Raw genomic sequence first — 14,109 nt, forward strand, 5'->3', positions numbered from 1 at the left:
CACAGAGGTGACTGCCTTTCAGACTTTGAAAGAGAAATTGACTACGGGACCAGTTTTGACTTTGCCGGACTTGCAGAAGTCATTTGAAGTATATTCTGATGCTTGTGGTCGTAGGCTGGGTGTGGTCTTAATGCAAGAAGGCCATGTCATTGCTTACGAGAGCCGATTGTTCTCAAGGCTGGAATTGACAACACAGATTTATGACAAAGAGCTTTTGGCGGTTATCCATGCTCTTACTCAGTGGCAGCATTACCTAATTGGAGCGGATTTTACTGTCTTTACAGACCATCAGAGTTTACGCTACTTCTTGTCATAGAAGCAGCTTTCGGAAAGCAGATGCGGTGGGCGAACATCTTGTCACATTTTCACTTCCAGATTGTCCATGTGCAGAGACAAAAGAATTTGGTGGCAGATGCTTTGTCTCGAAAACCGTTGGTTCTGGCTATTTTCGCGATTCATCATAGGAGCTTCGAGGATATGGTCAACCAATATGCCACAGATACGGATTTTGCAGATGTTTTCACGCGGATACGGGATGGGGAGACAGTAGCGGGATATTCCATTCGGGATGGCTACTTGATGAGGAAAACCATGTTGTGCGTTACACAGCCGTTGAGGGAAAAGGTTATGATTGAATGTCACTGTCTGCCTTTTACGGGTCACCGCGGCATTGCTACCACCATGAAAGGGGTCGAGAGATACTTCTTTTGGCCGAGACTCGGGAAGGATGTGGACGAGTTTGTGCGCAGTTGCTTGGTATGCCAGAAGGTCAAGTTTGATAAGCATAAAGCACAGGGATTGCTACAGCCTTTGCCCATACCGACCCGCCCATGGGAAAGTATTGCAATGGATTTTATTTTTGATCTTCCGAGAACACAGAGTGGTCACGATGGTATCTGGACTATTATTGACAGATTTAGCAAGTAAGCTCATTTCATTCCAGTGAAGAAAACAGCAAAGCCGGATCACTTAGCGAGACTGTTTGTGGCCCAGATTTTCAGATTACATGGCATGCCCGAGACGATTGTCTCCGACAGGGACCCCAGATTTACGAGTTTGTTTTGGAAGGCAATTTGGGAGAACATTGACACGCGGTTGCAGTTCTCGTCATCTTTCCACCCGTAGACTCTGACGGGCAATCTGAGATTGCCAATTCAGTGGTTTTAGATTTATTGAGGTCTTATATCTCGGATCAGAAGACTCAATGGGAAAAGTATCTACCTTTGGAATTTGCCTACAACAACACGATACACTCTTCGACGGGGAAGGCGCCATTTGAGATTATTGAAGGTGTTGCGAAGGTTCCACCCTTCCTAAGTACGAAAGATAAGATTTTTGAAGGTGATGAGTATACGTGCGACGTAGACATGGCTTTTGGCAAGGTTCGTGAGGCTTTGCAGAAATCTCAAGAAAGACAGAAAAAGGCAGTGGATCGCCATCGTCGTGATTTGAAATTGAAGGAGGATGATTGGGTGCTCTTACGTTTTGAGAAGGCACGCCTAAGAAAGAAAAAGGGAAAGGAGATGCTTTTTCCAAAGCTTAGAATGCGATACTACAGACCTTTCTAGATCTCTGAAAAGATCAAGATGTCTCCTTCCGGCTGAAACTGCCCGACACTTGGAAGATTCACAATGCATTTCATGTGAGTCTCTTGAAACCCTTCAAAGGTGATGTGCCTGAAGATGGGGAGCCCGATGAGCAACCCGAAGTGGAGGAAAACGAGGAGATCCTTGTTCCTGAACAGATTTTGGTTAAAGGGTAAAGTAAGAAGGCCGTTCTTGGTTAAATTCAAGAACTGTCTTGCATTGGATGCGAAGTGGATGGAGGAGGAGGACCTAGCAGATACTCCTCAGATTGTGAAACTTTACCTTGAAGCTTTTGGTTTAGCATAGTCTATTCCAAATGGAACCCAGAATTCAGCTTGGTCGCAGAATTCAGCTTGGCCGCAGATCTGGTGCAGTGGGATGCACAAGAGGGGAGTTATTCCGCTCCTTTGTCAACAGATGCCTTGATTTTAGAATACTAGAGTCATTGATGTCTCTTTGAGCTTCAGGGATACTGAGAGCTGACAGTATTCTTCTAGTATTCTACTGTATGACTTTATGAAATGGAATTTCGGAATATGAAACTGATTTGTTCTTGACTTGTTTTCAGTGCAGGAACTGATAGACGAAATGACTGCAACAGTTTGGTCTTTATGATCTCGAATAGTGATGGTTGCAATAGGGGTTAGTCAATCGGGCATCTATGAGGTTCTGAGTGGATCTAGATGCGATTGCTAATTGCATTGCCGATAAATCATGGTCTAAGATCCGAATGAATGTTGAATGTCATGTGATGTCTAGTGATGTCCTGTGATGTCGTGTGATGTGATTGTCGATTGGTACATGTGCTAGATGTGTGTTCCTAGTGCGTAGGTACTAACAGTCAGTGTGTGCTAAGGCAGTTTATGGCTTCTGTCTGTTTTGCAGGGGTACTCGAGGGCGATTACAATGCTTTCAAGAGGGGGGTATGTCACAAACTGATGACGTGGCTACCCAGTGCACACACACACACCCTTGTGGCGGGTTGAAATGGTGGTTGGCAGTGGCAATGCTGACGTGGCAGTGTACTCCCGGAAATTGCAGTGCAGTCTGCGGACCAGCCACATGGCAGGCTGTACGAACGACCAACAGAAAAGCAGCGGCAGTTTTGGGGTCGTTTTTTCTCTACGCAAGGCTTGTCACGCTGGTTGCTTTTGGCTATGCACTTGCAAGAAAGAGAGAGAGAGAGAGCCCTGGTTGCTTTATTTTACGCAATTGAGGGAGAGAGAAAGAAACCTTTTTTGATTATTTTTAAGGGCAGATTTTTATGGCGAGCTTTTAAAAGAAGCTTTTGGGGCTCTGCTTTTGGCATACTCTTCAAATAAGCTGGCAGGGGCCTCATAACTCAAGAGCATCTAGACGCAGAGTCTGAGTGTGAGCGCCTGCCCGCACTCTTGTACTTTGAACACATTAATACAAAAAGAAATACCGAAAGGGGCGCCAATCTTTGGGGCCAATATCTCTAGGCACGGAACTCCGCAGGGCCAGTGTCAAATCTATTGTGAACTGTGAACTGTTTGAAGTGATTATTTGTGTTGTCGCGGTAGATTCTCAACTTGGAGTGTCCAAGTCCGTTACAACGTGAAAAATTGACCCACCACCAAAGTATCCAGGTTGGACAGCAATCTGAGTAGAAATGGTCGGCATAAGTGATTGTGCATTACTCCCTTGACCATTCACTACTGGATCCATTGCTGTTGTCTTCTCAACACGCTCTACAATAGGAGGATCCTATTCCTTCAATCTGTCTGTGGCATGATGACCATTGATGAGACGATTCAGCCTGTGAATCCTCTTTGCGTAATCCATAAACTTCTTCATTTTGGGACTCTTGACAAGCTGTCCAAATGTGCCAAGTATGCTCATATGAGTTGTGCAGTAAACAGATCTTCTTGTTCCTGCTCTTCAAGAGTCATATTAGGCTGTGGCACACGCTCTATTCTGGCAGATGCTGATACCTGTGCACCTGCCGTTTCATTACGGTGTCTGCGAGTTGAAGAGGAACTCTCTTAAGGAGGAAGCTTGCCTTTGCCTTTATCTGCCATAGCTGCAACTCTGGCTGAAGCAAGTCTAAGGTATCCAAAGAAAGATTAGCGTAATCTTTCTCACGTGTAAACTGTGTGTGTATATCATGCTCACCTAAGACTGTCCGTGTCGGACTCTTTAAGAAAAGAGTTCAAATCCCTTCGATGGAACCATAAAACCGGTCCATGGTCACATAAAGCGGTGGCTCCTTCAATTAAAATACCTAGACTTAACTACACACACACTAACTCACCTACTCAGTCAACACCAGCGCCGTGCCCCTTGCAGTATTTGTTTATCATTAAGAGCAGAGAAATTACAAAGATTGAGAGCTTCAGAGTACAAGACTTGTTCACAACAGATTTTCACTTGTTCTGGAAAATCTCGGTAGCGTAAGGGCACTATAGCTTGCCCAAGAACAAAATCTCAAGTAGGGAAGCACTTTCTCTGATCAAAAGCCTTCCATTTGAGCCCAAAACAGTAAATTTCAGACCGCTGTATTTTCTGGTTTTCGACCTGTTTTCACCTGTTTTCAGTCCTAATCAATCCCTGTACTGTCCCCTATATCCTGGGCTATGTTATCCTCAATTCTAGCATCATTTTGTGCGCAAAACAGCCCAAAATCAGCACTAAAACAGGGCTGAATTTCAGTACCTGTACAGAGAGGTTATCACCATCTCTTGTTCCTCCTTTGGAGTAGCAGTTAGCTACTCGTGTTCCTGTACAAAGAGGCTCTTGCCTCGGCGTTTAAGCATCAAACCCACACAACTGTACATAAAGTCAAACGATTAGCCCTCTAGTGGGGCATCATTACTGCTCATATGGGATAGTAAGAGGCAGGAGGGAGCAAGCTCAACCACCTGGGCATGAGAGACAATGAGAGGGTAGCACGTAGTAGCTTTGATACTTGCAACAATCCACCATACCGCTGAAAATGCAGCCCACGTTCAATTTCAACGCCTCTCTCTCTCTCTCAAGGTGGAAAGTAGGCAAAAATGTGCCAAGTGGCACTCATGCATGGTTTTTCCGCTTTGTACCTTTTGATCTAAAAATATCTCAACCGGTTGCTTAGCTAACTTAGCGGCAGAGTAATAAAATGTTCCTCGTGTCATTTCGGAGGTAATGACGCGAACACACTTTAAGGTCCAAAAATAGTGACTCCCTAAATCACAAGAGGGGAGTCACTCCGCGCCTTTGTTACAGATTACCTGGATTGAATAGAGTCACTGATATCCCCTTTGGGTTTCAGGGATACTGCTGGGGTGACAGTATTCTGCTGTATGATTTTATGAAATGGAATTCCCGAAATTGAACATGATTGATTTGTACCCTCTCATTTGACTCGTTTGAGTGTAGGAACTGAAAGACGAAATGACTGCAGCATTTCGGTCTAATAAATCTCTATAGACATGATCGCAATAAGGATTAGTTAATCCGGCATCAATGAGGTCCCGGATGGATCTAGATGCGGTTACTAAATACATTGTTGGAATTCATGGTTTGAGATTTGGAATGAATTTTTCAATGGACTGATTTGTCATGTGATGTCGTGTGATGTCATCTGTAGTGATGTGGCTGTCGTCTTCGTACAAGTGCTAGATGTGTCATGTCTAGTCAATGTGACATAAAAACGCGTTTCATGCAGACGAAACCCCGAAACCCCGAAACCTATGAAACGTTTTGCCGAAACGCATGAAACTGACAGACATTTTTTATGAAACGTTTAAAATTGGTGCTTTTTTTCTATTTTTTTGAGGTCTAGCTTCAGTTAACAGATGATTGTGATCCCTAAAACTTATGGTTTGTGACATTGAATTAAGTTTGAACTTTCTTCAATAGAATTACTTTGCTAAATGAATCAATGATGCATCAGTTATGATTCATGAAACTAGTGGCTGTGTTTTAACTTTCATCAATACTGAATATCTCTTTGATCGTGCTCGCTTGAAGTCACTTCTAAGCAGTGAGCACTGAGCACGTCTCTCTCTCTCTCTCTCTCTCTCTCTCTCTCTCTCTCTCTCTCAGACATTAAAGTCTAGAGTCATGTGTGCTACATTGTATATATATTTATCATATTTTATTAATATATAATTTAATGTCGTTTATGAAACCTGTTTCATGTTTTTGACGCTATGAAACGAAACGTTTCAAAACCTCGAAACCCCGAAATGACCGAAACCACGAAACGTTTCATGTCACACTGTGTCTAGTGAGTCGGTACTTAAGAGTCCTGTCTGCTGAAATGGTTTATGGCCATTGTCTGTTTTGCAGGCGTAATGGAGGGCGATTACAATTCTTTCAAGAGGGGGGTATGTCACAAACTGATGATGTGGCATGACTAGCTTCCGACTTATGGATAACTACCAAGGAGGCATTAAAATCATGTGCAAGATCTGTTGACGTGGCTGCTGTACGGACGTCCGCGATTCAGGTTGTTGACGTGGCAAGCTGTATGGACATCCGCGATTCACACTGCTGACATGGCACTACTGTACGGATTTTTGCGGGCAGCGCTGGCTGCTTTTGGGCTTCTGCTTTTGAACTCGAAGCTTTTGAGTTTACATGCTTTTTGGCATCTCTTGTAAGAATAAAGAAACCCAAGGGAGTCTCACTTCTTAGAGCATCTGGACGTTTTGTCTGAGAGCGAGCACTCTCTGGAGTTGTACTTGCTCAAAGATTAATATAAAAAGAAATACCGCAAGGGACGCCAGTCTTTGGGTCCAATCTCTCTTGGCACAAAACTACGTCGGGCCATGTTAACTCTTGAATTGTGAAGTATTTTGAAGTGAATCTCTTTTTTCGTGACAGAATCTAGACTTGGGGTGTCCAAGTTTGTTACATCAGCAGCCTATTGAGCCTCTTCTTGGCCATTCCCTCGCCGGAGCGAGTGCTCCCGTTGCTGCCCATCATCGGCATCATCAAGATTTGCGTTTTCAGCTCTACTTTACGCGATCGGATCGTGCAACAGACTTGCACCCCAAGTGGGGAATTTGGCATGACACACGAGATAATCACTTAAAAACACTTCACAAACTTTATCACAATTCAATTGAGTTGACACGGCCCGGTGTAGTTCTGTGCCCAAAGGTATTGGCCCCAAGTTTGGCGCCCCAACCCCTTTTGGTATTAATTTTTATATTAATGCTTGAGCAAAGTTACAAAGTCCGAGGGTCCTCTCTGCGCAGTGCTCGTCAGCAAAATTGAGGGGAAGCTGGGTACATATTTAAAGGCCCATGGCCTCTCAAAAGCAGTACATCAAAAGCTACAAACTTAAAAGCTGGCGCTGCCCAAAAGCTGCAACGTAAATCGCGGAATTCCGTACGCTTTGCCATGTTAGCTGTCAGCGCGTTTTCGGGCGTCCGTACAGCCTGCCACGTCAGCCAGTCAATGTAAAATGCGGGTTTCCGTATTGTTCTACCACATCAGCTTTTCAACGTAAAATCCGGGACTGCCATGTCATTAGTTTGTGAGAGATCGGTTGCCTTTTTGCAGCCAGATTTGCACTTTTGCAGTTAGATCTGCTAACGCGAGCCATCCACATGCGCTGTGCTGCTTTGGCAGCCCATTGAGCCTCTTCTTGGCCATTCCCTCACTTCATCGAGTGCTCCCATTGTTGCTCATCATTGGCATCATCAAGATATGCGTTTTCAGCCCTGCTTTACGCGACGGATTGGCTGTGTTTTTGTAGCCAGTTTTCAGCCCTTCATTCCTTTCACGTGGGGAGCACAAATCAGCCTTAGATCTACCCATCAACAACCCCTCATCGAGACGCATCCATAGGTGCATCAAATCAGCCCCGGAGGTCCTTCATTTTGAAGAGTTACCGCGGCGACATTCCTCATTTGAGTCAGTGTAGAGTCTGCATTTGAGGTATTGCATGTGTGTACATTCCATTTATGCAATCAAAAGCAAATACCACATTGGTGTGGGGGGCCCTTGAGAGGGTTGATTGGGACACATGGGGCGTCTCTCTCTCTCTCTCTCTCTCTCTCTCTCTGTGTGTGTGTGTGCACATCTCTCTCTTCAAGGAAGTAAAAGGAACCATCTTTCATGCTAAGTAGCAATCATTAACGCAAGCAAAGAAGTAAAGATTTGTGGAAGTGTACGTGTGCACACTATATCGTGATGTGACATTTCTTACCCACCCCATTTCTGTTTTGAACTGATAGGTCTTCCCATTTCACTTGTAAGAGCCGTTTCAGTTTCTGTTTCGGTCTCATGGTAGCTACACTTAGGGTATTCCAGCACACGCAGTGCTTCTTGGTGAGTGCCAGAAGTGGTCAAAAATCATGTGTACAGAGTGTGGTGGTACTTTGAAGAAGTTCGAGAGAGTCCGAACTGAGGCTGCCAGATTTTTGTTAATCCATTGTTTTGTTAAGCTCTCTGATTCTTCTCACCACATTTTGCAGGTAATCAACTATGTTTTGGAGAGGCTTGTATTGGAGCGACCACCAGAAGAAACGGTGTCTTCAGTAAGCAGCGGCCAGCAACGCACTCCAAATGGTGACAGTTCTAGGACTAGTACAAGGACATGGCAGCTTGGAACGAGGCCTGAAGTTGAAATTTTCTGCAATCAGCAGGTAATGTCTGTAATCAAGTTGATAGAGTGTGATAATGTGATTACCAGATTTATCACCTTTAACTTCTAGGCTGTGGTAATTTGACAGCTTCTTCGTCCTGAGATGAGCTTGGCAACTGTTCGACAATACATTTGGAAGAAGCCCGATGACCTTTACTTATACTATAGAGTCACGTCAAACAGATGACTAGCAGGACAACTGCCTTTTCTCTCGTAGTTGTGACAGCCGTAGATAGCTTCTATTGTGTCATCTGTCTCCAAATAGCAGGTCACAAATTTGTCAAAGGGGATCTGATATTGGCATCTTGATTATATGTACACCACAGCCCTAGTTATGATTGTAGTGTTGGGGGCGCAATTGAGATTGTTGTATAATGACGATGACTCGCTGGTGTTTTCTGTACAGTGCAGTTTATACCATAATTCCGTCAGTAAAAGGTACATGTCTTTCAAATTCTGAAGTGAAGGGTGGCTATTTGTGGGCAATGAAAATGACTTTGGAAAGGTGTGAGTCTTTGCAGTACCTATATGATACAAGGTGTGGATATCTTGGCCTCTCTCTCTCTCTCTCTCCCCCCTCTCCCCCCCCCCCCCCTCTTTCATGAATGATGGTTTACCAGTTTATTCTGTACATTCTAATGATATATGATCTTTCGATTTGTGGAATCCTTTCTCTGGTGACATGAAATACTCTGCCTATCACTAAGGGTTCTTGGCTTCCCATCATCGAGCCCATAACGCAATCTCATAACATCGCTTTCTCTTGGCTTTAGAGTCTTAAGCACCGCATCTACATCTTCCTTGAAGAACTTTTGCAGGGATCTGCACTCATAAGGATTTTATGAGCCGTCTGCAATTATTTCTTACAAAGAGATCCAGCATCAAGATGACACAAACTGTCTTGCTAAGCAATTTACCTGCATATAAAGGTGATGTGGATGTACTGCCAAATTCATATTCAAATCTGTTCCCACTGGCTTATCCAAAGACTTGCAACACAGTAGATGACCACGATCTCTCTCTCTCTCTCTCTCTCTCTCTCTCTCTCTCTCTCTCACCAAAGACTTGCAACACAGTAGATGACCATGATCTCTCTCTCTCTCTCTCTCTCTCTCTCTCTCTCTGTCTCTCTCTCTCTCTCTCTCTCTCTCTCTCTCTCTCTCTCTCTCTATCCAAAGACTTGCAACACAGTAGATGACCATGATCTCTCTCTCTCTCTCTCTCTCTCTCTCTCTCTCTCTCTCTCTCTCTCTCTGGTTTGGTGAGAGAAATGAAATGAAATGAAATGTTATATTAACGTCTTCAAAAGGCCATAGTGACCTATGAGACCAGAAAGTTACAAGGTGGTGGATCTGATACAAAGTCAGAGTAACAAAATAACCTAATAACCGGTACAAAACAAAGATATATATTATGGGATTCTAGATAGGTCGATGTGAGCTAAGCCGAAAAACTAAGCAAGAATGGGCGGCTAGTTGGGATAGCTGAATCACAAAAGATCTAGCATCGGTCGTTGGCGGATCTCATCAATTTCCTCCATGGTTAGTAGTTTGACTGGGAGTTGTGGATGCCTGGCCAGCGTGCTCTAAATCTTTTGACGTAGCCTCCGTCGATGCTGTGTAGTCCTGTGCAGTCGTGGGCACCTGGATTTCTCCAATTCAATCGCTCGGTCAATCAATGTGCCTTTGGGGGGGGGGGGCTCTGTTGTGGGAGTGGCTCTTGCGGTTGTCCCGTGTCTGCTCTGAAGAAGTCTGTAATCCGTCTTTGGGACTGGTTAGCCTCGCCATTCATCAGGCTCTCTCTGTGTCTGCGTAGCGCGAGCAAGAACAGACCCAGGCATCTTTGATCTTCGTATCCCATTACTCTTGAGAGTGGTCCAAAACCCTCTCTGAACAAGCAATGGAAGCGTCCTTGTATTTCGTAGTAGACGGGGCAGCGACATGTATAATGCAGCTCTGTCTCAGGTTCCATGTCACACAAGGGGCATGTCCTGGCCTCTGCTGGTACTCCGCTATATCTCCCGGTTTCAATCCGCAGCTGGTGAGATGTGCGTAACTGGCCAATAGCACACCGTATCCCATGAGACAGGTGGGTATCCATGTATCTAGGTCTCATCACAAAACCATCTTCCGTAAGCTGGAGAAGGTGGTCTCTGTAGAAAACCATCTTCGTGCCCAGTTCTTGTGCTGGTTGTATCCATGTCCTCCTGGTGTCTAGCTGGGTCAGGTCTTGGCGAATGAGCTTGGTGATCTCTGACTGTGTAAGAATGAGAGATGGTACATCCAATGTATATTGGAATGGTGGCAGCCTGTCTATGCTGAACCCATGCGCCTGAAACCATGATGTCATCTCCCCATACCAGCATGTTGTATCTCCTTGTATGGCTAACTATCGGGAGGACTCAAGTGCCATGCGAGCATATCTGTCTCTGGGAAGTTCCCATGTGCGGTTTATGAAGGAGACTGATCTGGTGAGCGCCTCTACCACTAGTGGGGGGGTCGCTAGCTCTGCACGAATAATGGCCCGTGGTACTGATGCCTTGGCTCTAATGAGCCGCGAGATCATAGAGACGAGAGGCTTCTCCATGTTCCCCCATCCGTCTGTGCGACCTGTCCTCCCGTGGTGATCCAATGAAGGTCCCCATATCTCAGTCCCATAGAGCAATGCTGAGGCCACCAAGGTGTCAAAGAGCCAGAGCTTCTTCCGGGGTTCCTAAAACTGAACCTGCGAACACATCCTCTCCAATCTACCCAATGCTGCGTGGGCTCTAGTCAGTCTGGTCTCTGCTGCTCTTCTGAGTGAGAATGTGGGTCAAGTAAAAACCACTCCAAGGTAAGTGTAAGCGTCTGTGTACTGCATAGTCTCCTGGCCGTATGTGAATGTAGGTGCTGATCTCCTGATCCATTGTGGGGTGGTATTAAACACCATAACCTTGGTTTTACCGAGGTTGACAGACAAACCACTTTCGTGGGCAAACGTATGCAGAGCATCCAGTTGGCGTTGCATTCCCTCTGGGGATTCGGAGATCAACACAATATCGTCCGCATATAACAAAAGTGGAATCCATGTCCCTGCCAACTGTGCACCTTCATCCCCATCCTTGTCAATGTAGTCAGAAACCTCATCCACATACATACCGAAAAGAGTAGGAGAGAGTGGGCAACCCTGCTTCACCCCAATAGTGGAGTGAACCGGTATTGAGAGTCCCTCCGGGGTGCGTACATGCCGTACTACTGATCTGTATAATGCCATGATCCCCCAAATGAGCTCTGTGGGTACTCCCATTTCCTGTAATGTGCGCATCAGTCTAGCTCTGGGTACCGTGTCGAAAGCTTTGCGGAAGTCCACAAAGCTACAATAGATCCGTCTCCCATGAGATCTGCCTTCCTCGATGATGGCCCTGAGTGTTAGGATATGGTCAAGAGTAGAGAAGCCTCTCCTGAATCCTGCCTGCCCAGTTACACGCATTCCTTCCCTCTCTGCCCATCTACTCAGCTGTTGCTCAAGAATGGATGCATACAAACGTGCCAGTGTGTGCCCGATCATAATAGTGCGATAATTCCCAGGCTCCATGGGGTCTCCTGATTTGAAGATAGGTACTATCGTAGATAGGCTCCAGGTGTCCGGTAGGCCCTCACACATGGCACGGTTAAACATAACTGCTAGAAGCTCTGCTAGTAGGTCTTTGGCATGTATGAAATGCTCAGCTACTAGGCCCTCATGATCATATGCTCTCCCAGTCTTCATCCTATCAATAGCTTTCTTCACCATCTCAATGGTGAAAAAGACACATGTATGTGGGCATGGGTCGGGGGGGTTGGGGAGGGACGGCTGTTCAGGTACTATGTACAAAGATGATGCGTACTGACCCCAGGTCTCTGTGGAGGAAATAGTAGGGGGGGGGGGGGGATTGCTCATGAAAGAGCCGCCACGCCTCACGCGAGTCTTGACTCATGAATAGCTGATATAGATCCTGCTCGAGTCGGGCCAAAAAAGCCCTCTTCTTCTGCCGCACTAGGTGTCGAAAGTCCATCTGTGACTGTCTGTGAGTAACGTCCCCCAACAACACCTCCCTCTGAAGTCTGGCTCTAGTCTGGCGGCACTCCTCATCGTACCAGCTGTACTGAGGCATGCTCCCAGATCGGCGGCTCTGCTCAGGCTGAGTGTGTGGGTATGCTTCTGCTGCTGCCTCATGTAATGTCTGTGTCAGTATAGTAGTTAGCTCCTCCAGAGGTCGCCCCGGGTCCTCAGTGCATAGGCGTCTGTAGATTCCGTCCATGTATACAGAGTCCGTCTCCCTTGTGAATGTGTAGCGAGTAGGGGCTGCTACTCGTGGCCTGTGTGCTACACTGAATTGGAAAGAGATGGTCATTGACACCAGAGCATGATCCACTGCCACCCCGACCGGTCTGGGCCCAACTGTGAGATCCTGGATACTAGAGATGAGATTCGGTTGTGCCATGACATAGTCCACCGTGCTGGCTCCATGTCTGTGTGGGAAGCATGTAAAACTTCCCGCAGCAGGAAATCTCTGTAGGCCGTTCAAGATGGCCAATCCATGTGCAGTGCCCATGTCTATCAGGTGTCGCCCATACTCAATATATTCCTTATCGTGTGATTGTCTGGAAAGGCCCGTATCTGCCACATCTATCTCTCTTAGCATCTCCTCTGAAGTATCATAAAACACTGCTTGGTGATGGGCAATCCTAGCATTGAAGTCCCCAAGGATGATAATGTGACCGTCTCTAGAGAACTCCCATATGTCGTCATCTAAAATAGAGAAAGGGGATTGTCCCCTAGGTGGTGCATAAAGTGATGTGCTCGGGGGAAAGTAACAAATAGCTAGATAGAGGTATCTGCCTGTCTCTGCTTTCAGTCTCACCCACATGTACCTGGCGTGCTCGTCCCTGCGGGCTAATTGTATCAATGGCTGCAGATCCTCTCTAAATAACACTGCCACTCCTCCCGAGCCCCACCCTCTGTGCTCTGAGCGTGTCTCTTGTCTGTAGGCTGTCTCCCACCTATATCCACTGATGTGAGGCATGGATTGCCCCGGGGCTTGGTGTGTCTCAGAGTAGAAAATGATGTCTCTTCCAGTAAAGCTATCCTCAAAAGCACCCACATCAAGACGCATAGATCCATTGCAATTCCAGGCAGCTACTTTGAGTGTGGTCCCATAAGTCTCGCACCGTCATGTGGAGCGTCGCTCCAGTATTACGACTTTTCCGTCTCGGTAGAAAGCGATCTTGCCTTTCCCCCTTGCCGCTCTAATCTCCGGCATTACTTCCTGCATATGAGCGATCTGCGAGAGGGTGAGATTGTCCCCGAGAAAGATGCCAGTCTCCTTAAGAGTTGGTCTTTTCTTCAAGAAAGACTTCTTTGCTTCCATAGAGGGAAAACGGAGGATGAGTGCTCTTTCTTTTGAGGTTTCTCCACTGCCTCCATTTTTCTTTATGTTGCCCACTCTCCATGCCCTTGTGTGTGTCGGCATGAATCCCCATCAGGGCTGTGAGTTCTTTTACCTCTTCGTCCACATTGCCTTTGTCTTTAAGACCGCAAATTCTCACATGTAAAGCGCGCACTCTTCTCCTCTACTCCTCCTCTAGTGTCTGGTTAATGATGTTGTTGGGTGTGGATGTGGGCGTTATCTCCTTGTCTTTCCCTTTCTTGGCCACCTTGATCCATTTCTCGGCTTCGTCCGCATTCTGTTGGGTTTTGGTAAGAACATCTACCCAAGAAGTTGTCATTTCTTTGTGCTGTTCTTCTCCCTCTTTGATGGCCCGTACTTGTTCCTTGATCGTGTTGATTTCTTCAATTACTGAGGGTTGTAGTTCGCCCTCTTCCAGTGTGTTTCTTGATCGGGCTTCGGCGAGTTCTTTCTTGAGTGACGCGATCTCTTTTTCTTGGGTTGTCACTCGGTCT

At 46.1% G+C, this 14,109-nt stretch overlaps 2 protein-coding genes across 4 annotated transcripts in view; one reads left to right on the forward strand and one right to left on the reverse strand.

Annotated features, from left to right (window-relative positions):
- Positions 1 to 8,693, forward strand: part of LOC147433483 (uncharacterized) — a 111,746-nt gene extending 103,053 nt beyond the window's left edge. For all 3 annotated transcript variants that reach the window (XM_086490169.1, XM_086490167.1, XM_086490168.1), the window contains 2 exons: positions 8,018 to 8,188; positions 8,276 to 8,693. In XM_086490169.1, coding sequence (XP_086346295.1) covers positions 8,018 to 8,188; positions 8,276 to 8,374 — 270 coding nt within the window. In that variant the 3' untranslated portion in view covers positions 8,375 to 8,693. The remainder of the gene's footprint in view (positions 1 to 8,017; positions 8,189 to 8,275) is intronic.
- Positions 8,694 to 8,822: 129 nt separating this feature from the next.
- LOC147433484 (uncharacterized) lies at positions 8,823 to 13,075 on the reverse strand. Its single transcript, XM_086490809.1, has 3 exons — positions 12,377 to 13,075; positions 9,105 to 9,130; positions 8,823 to 9,009 (listed from the first exon to the last, which is right to left on the reverse strand). The coding sequence occupies exons 1-3, from the start codon at positions 13,073 to 13,075 to the stop codon at positions 8,823 to 8,825; spliced, it is 912 nt and encodes a 303-aa protein (XP_086346935.1).
- Between the last annotated feature and the right edge of the window lie 1,034 nt (positions 13,076 to 14,109).

Source organism: Adiantum capillus-veneris, chromosome 19, assembly GCF_014529385.1.
Source record: "Adiantum capillus-veneris isolate H3 chromosome 19, ASM1452938v2, whole genome shotgun sequence".
NCBI classification, from domain to species: Eukaryota; Viridiplantae; Streptophyta; class Polypodiopsida; order Polypodiales; family Pteridaceae; genus Adiantum; species Adiantum capillus-veneris.

Bases quoted from the DNA above. Each gene is read 5' to 3' on its own strand.
- LOC147433484 (XM_086490809.1), bottom strand. From the start codon at position 13,075: ATGTGGGTGAGACTGAAAGCAGAGACAGGCAGATACCTCTATCTAGCT. The intron at 9,131-12,376 runs GCAGCAGCAGAA...TGAATTTGGCAG, and splicing joins TGACACAGACATTACATGAG to TACATCCACATCACCTTTAT. The intron at 9,010-9,104 runs GTAAATTGCTTA...TTATGAGTGCAG, and splicing joins CACATCACCTTTATATGCAG to ATCCCTGCAAAAGTTCTTCA.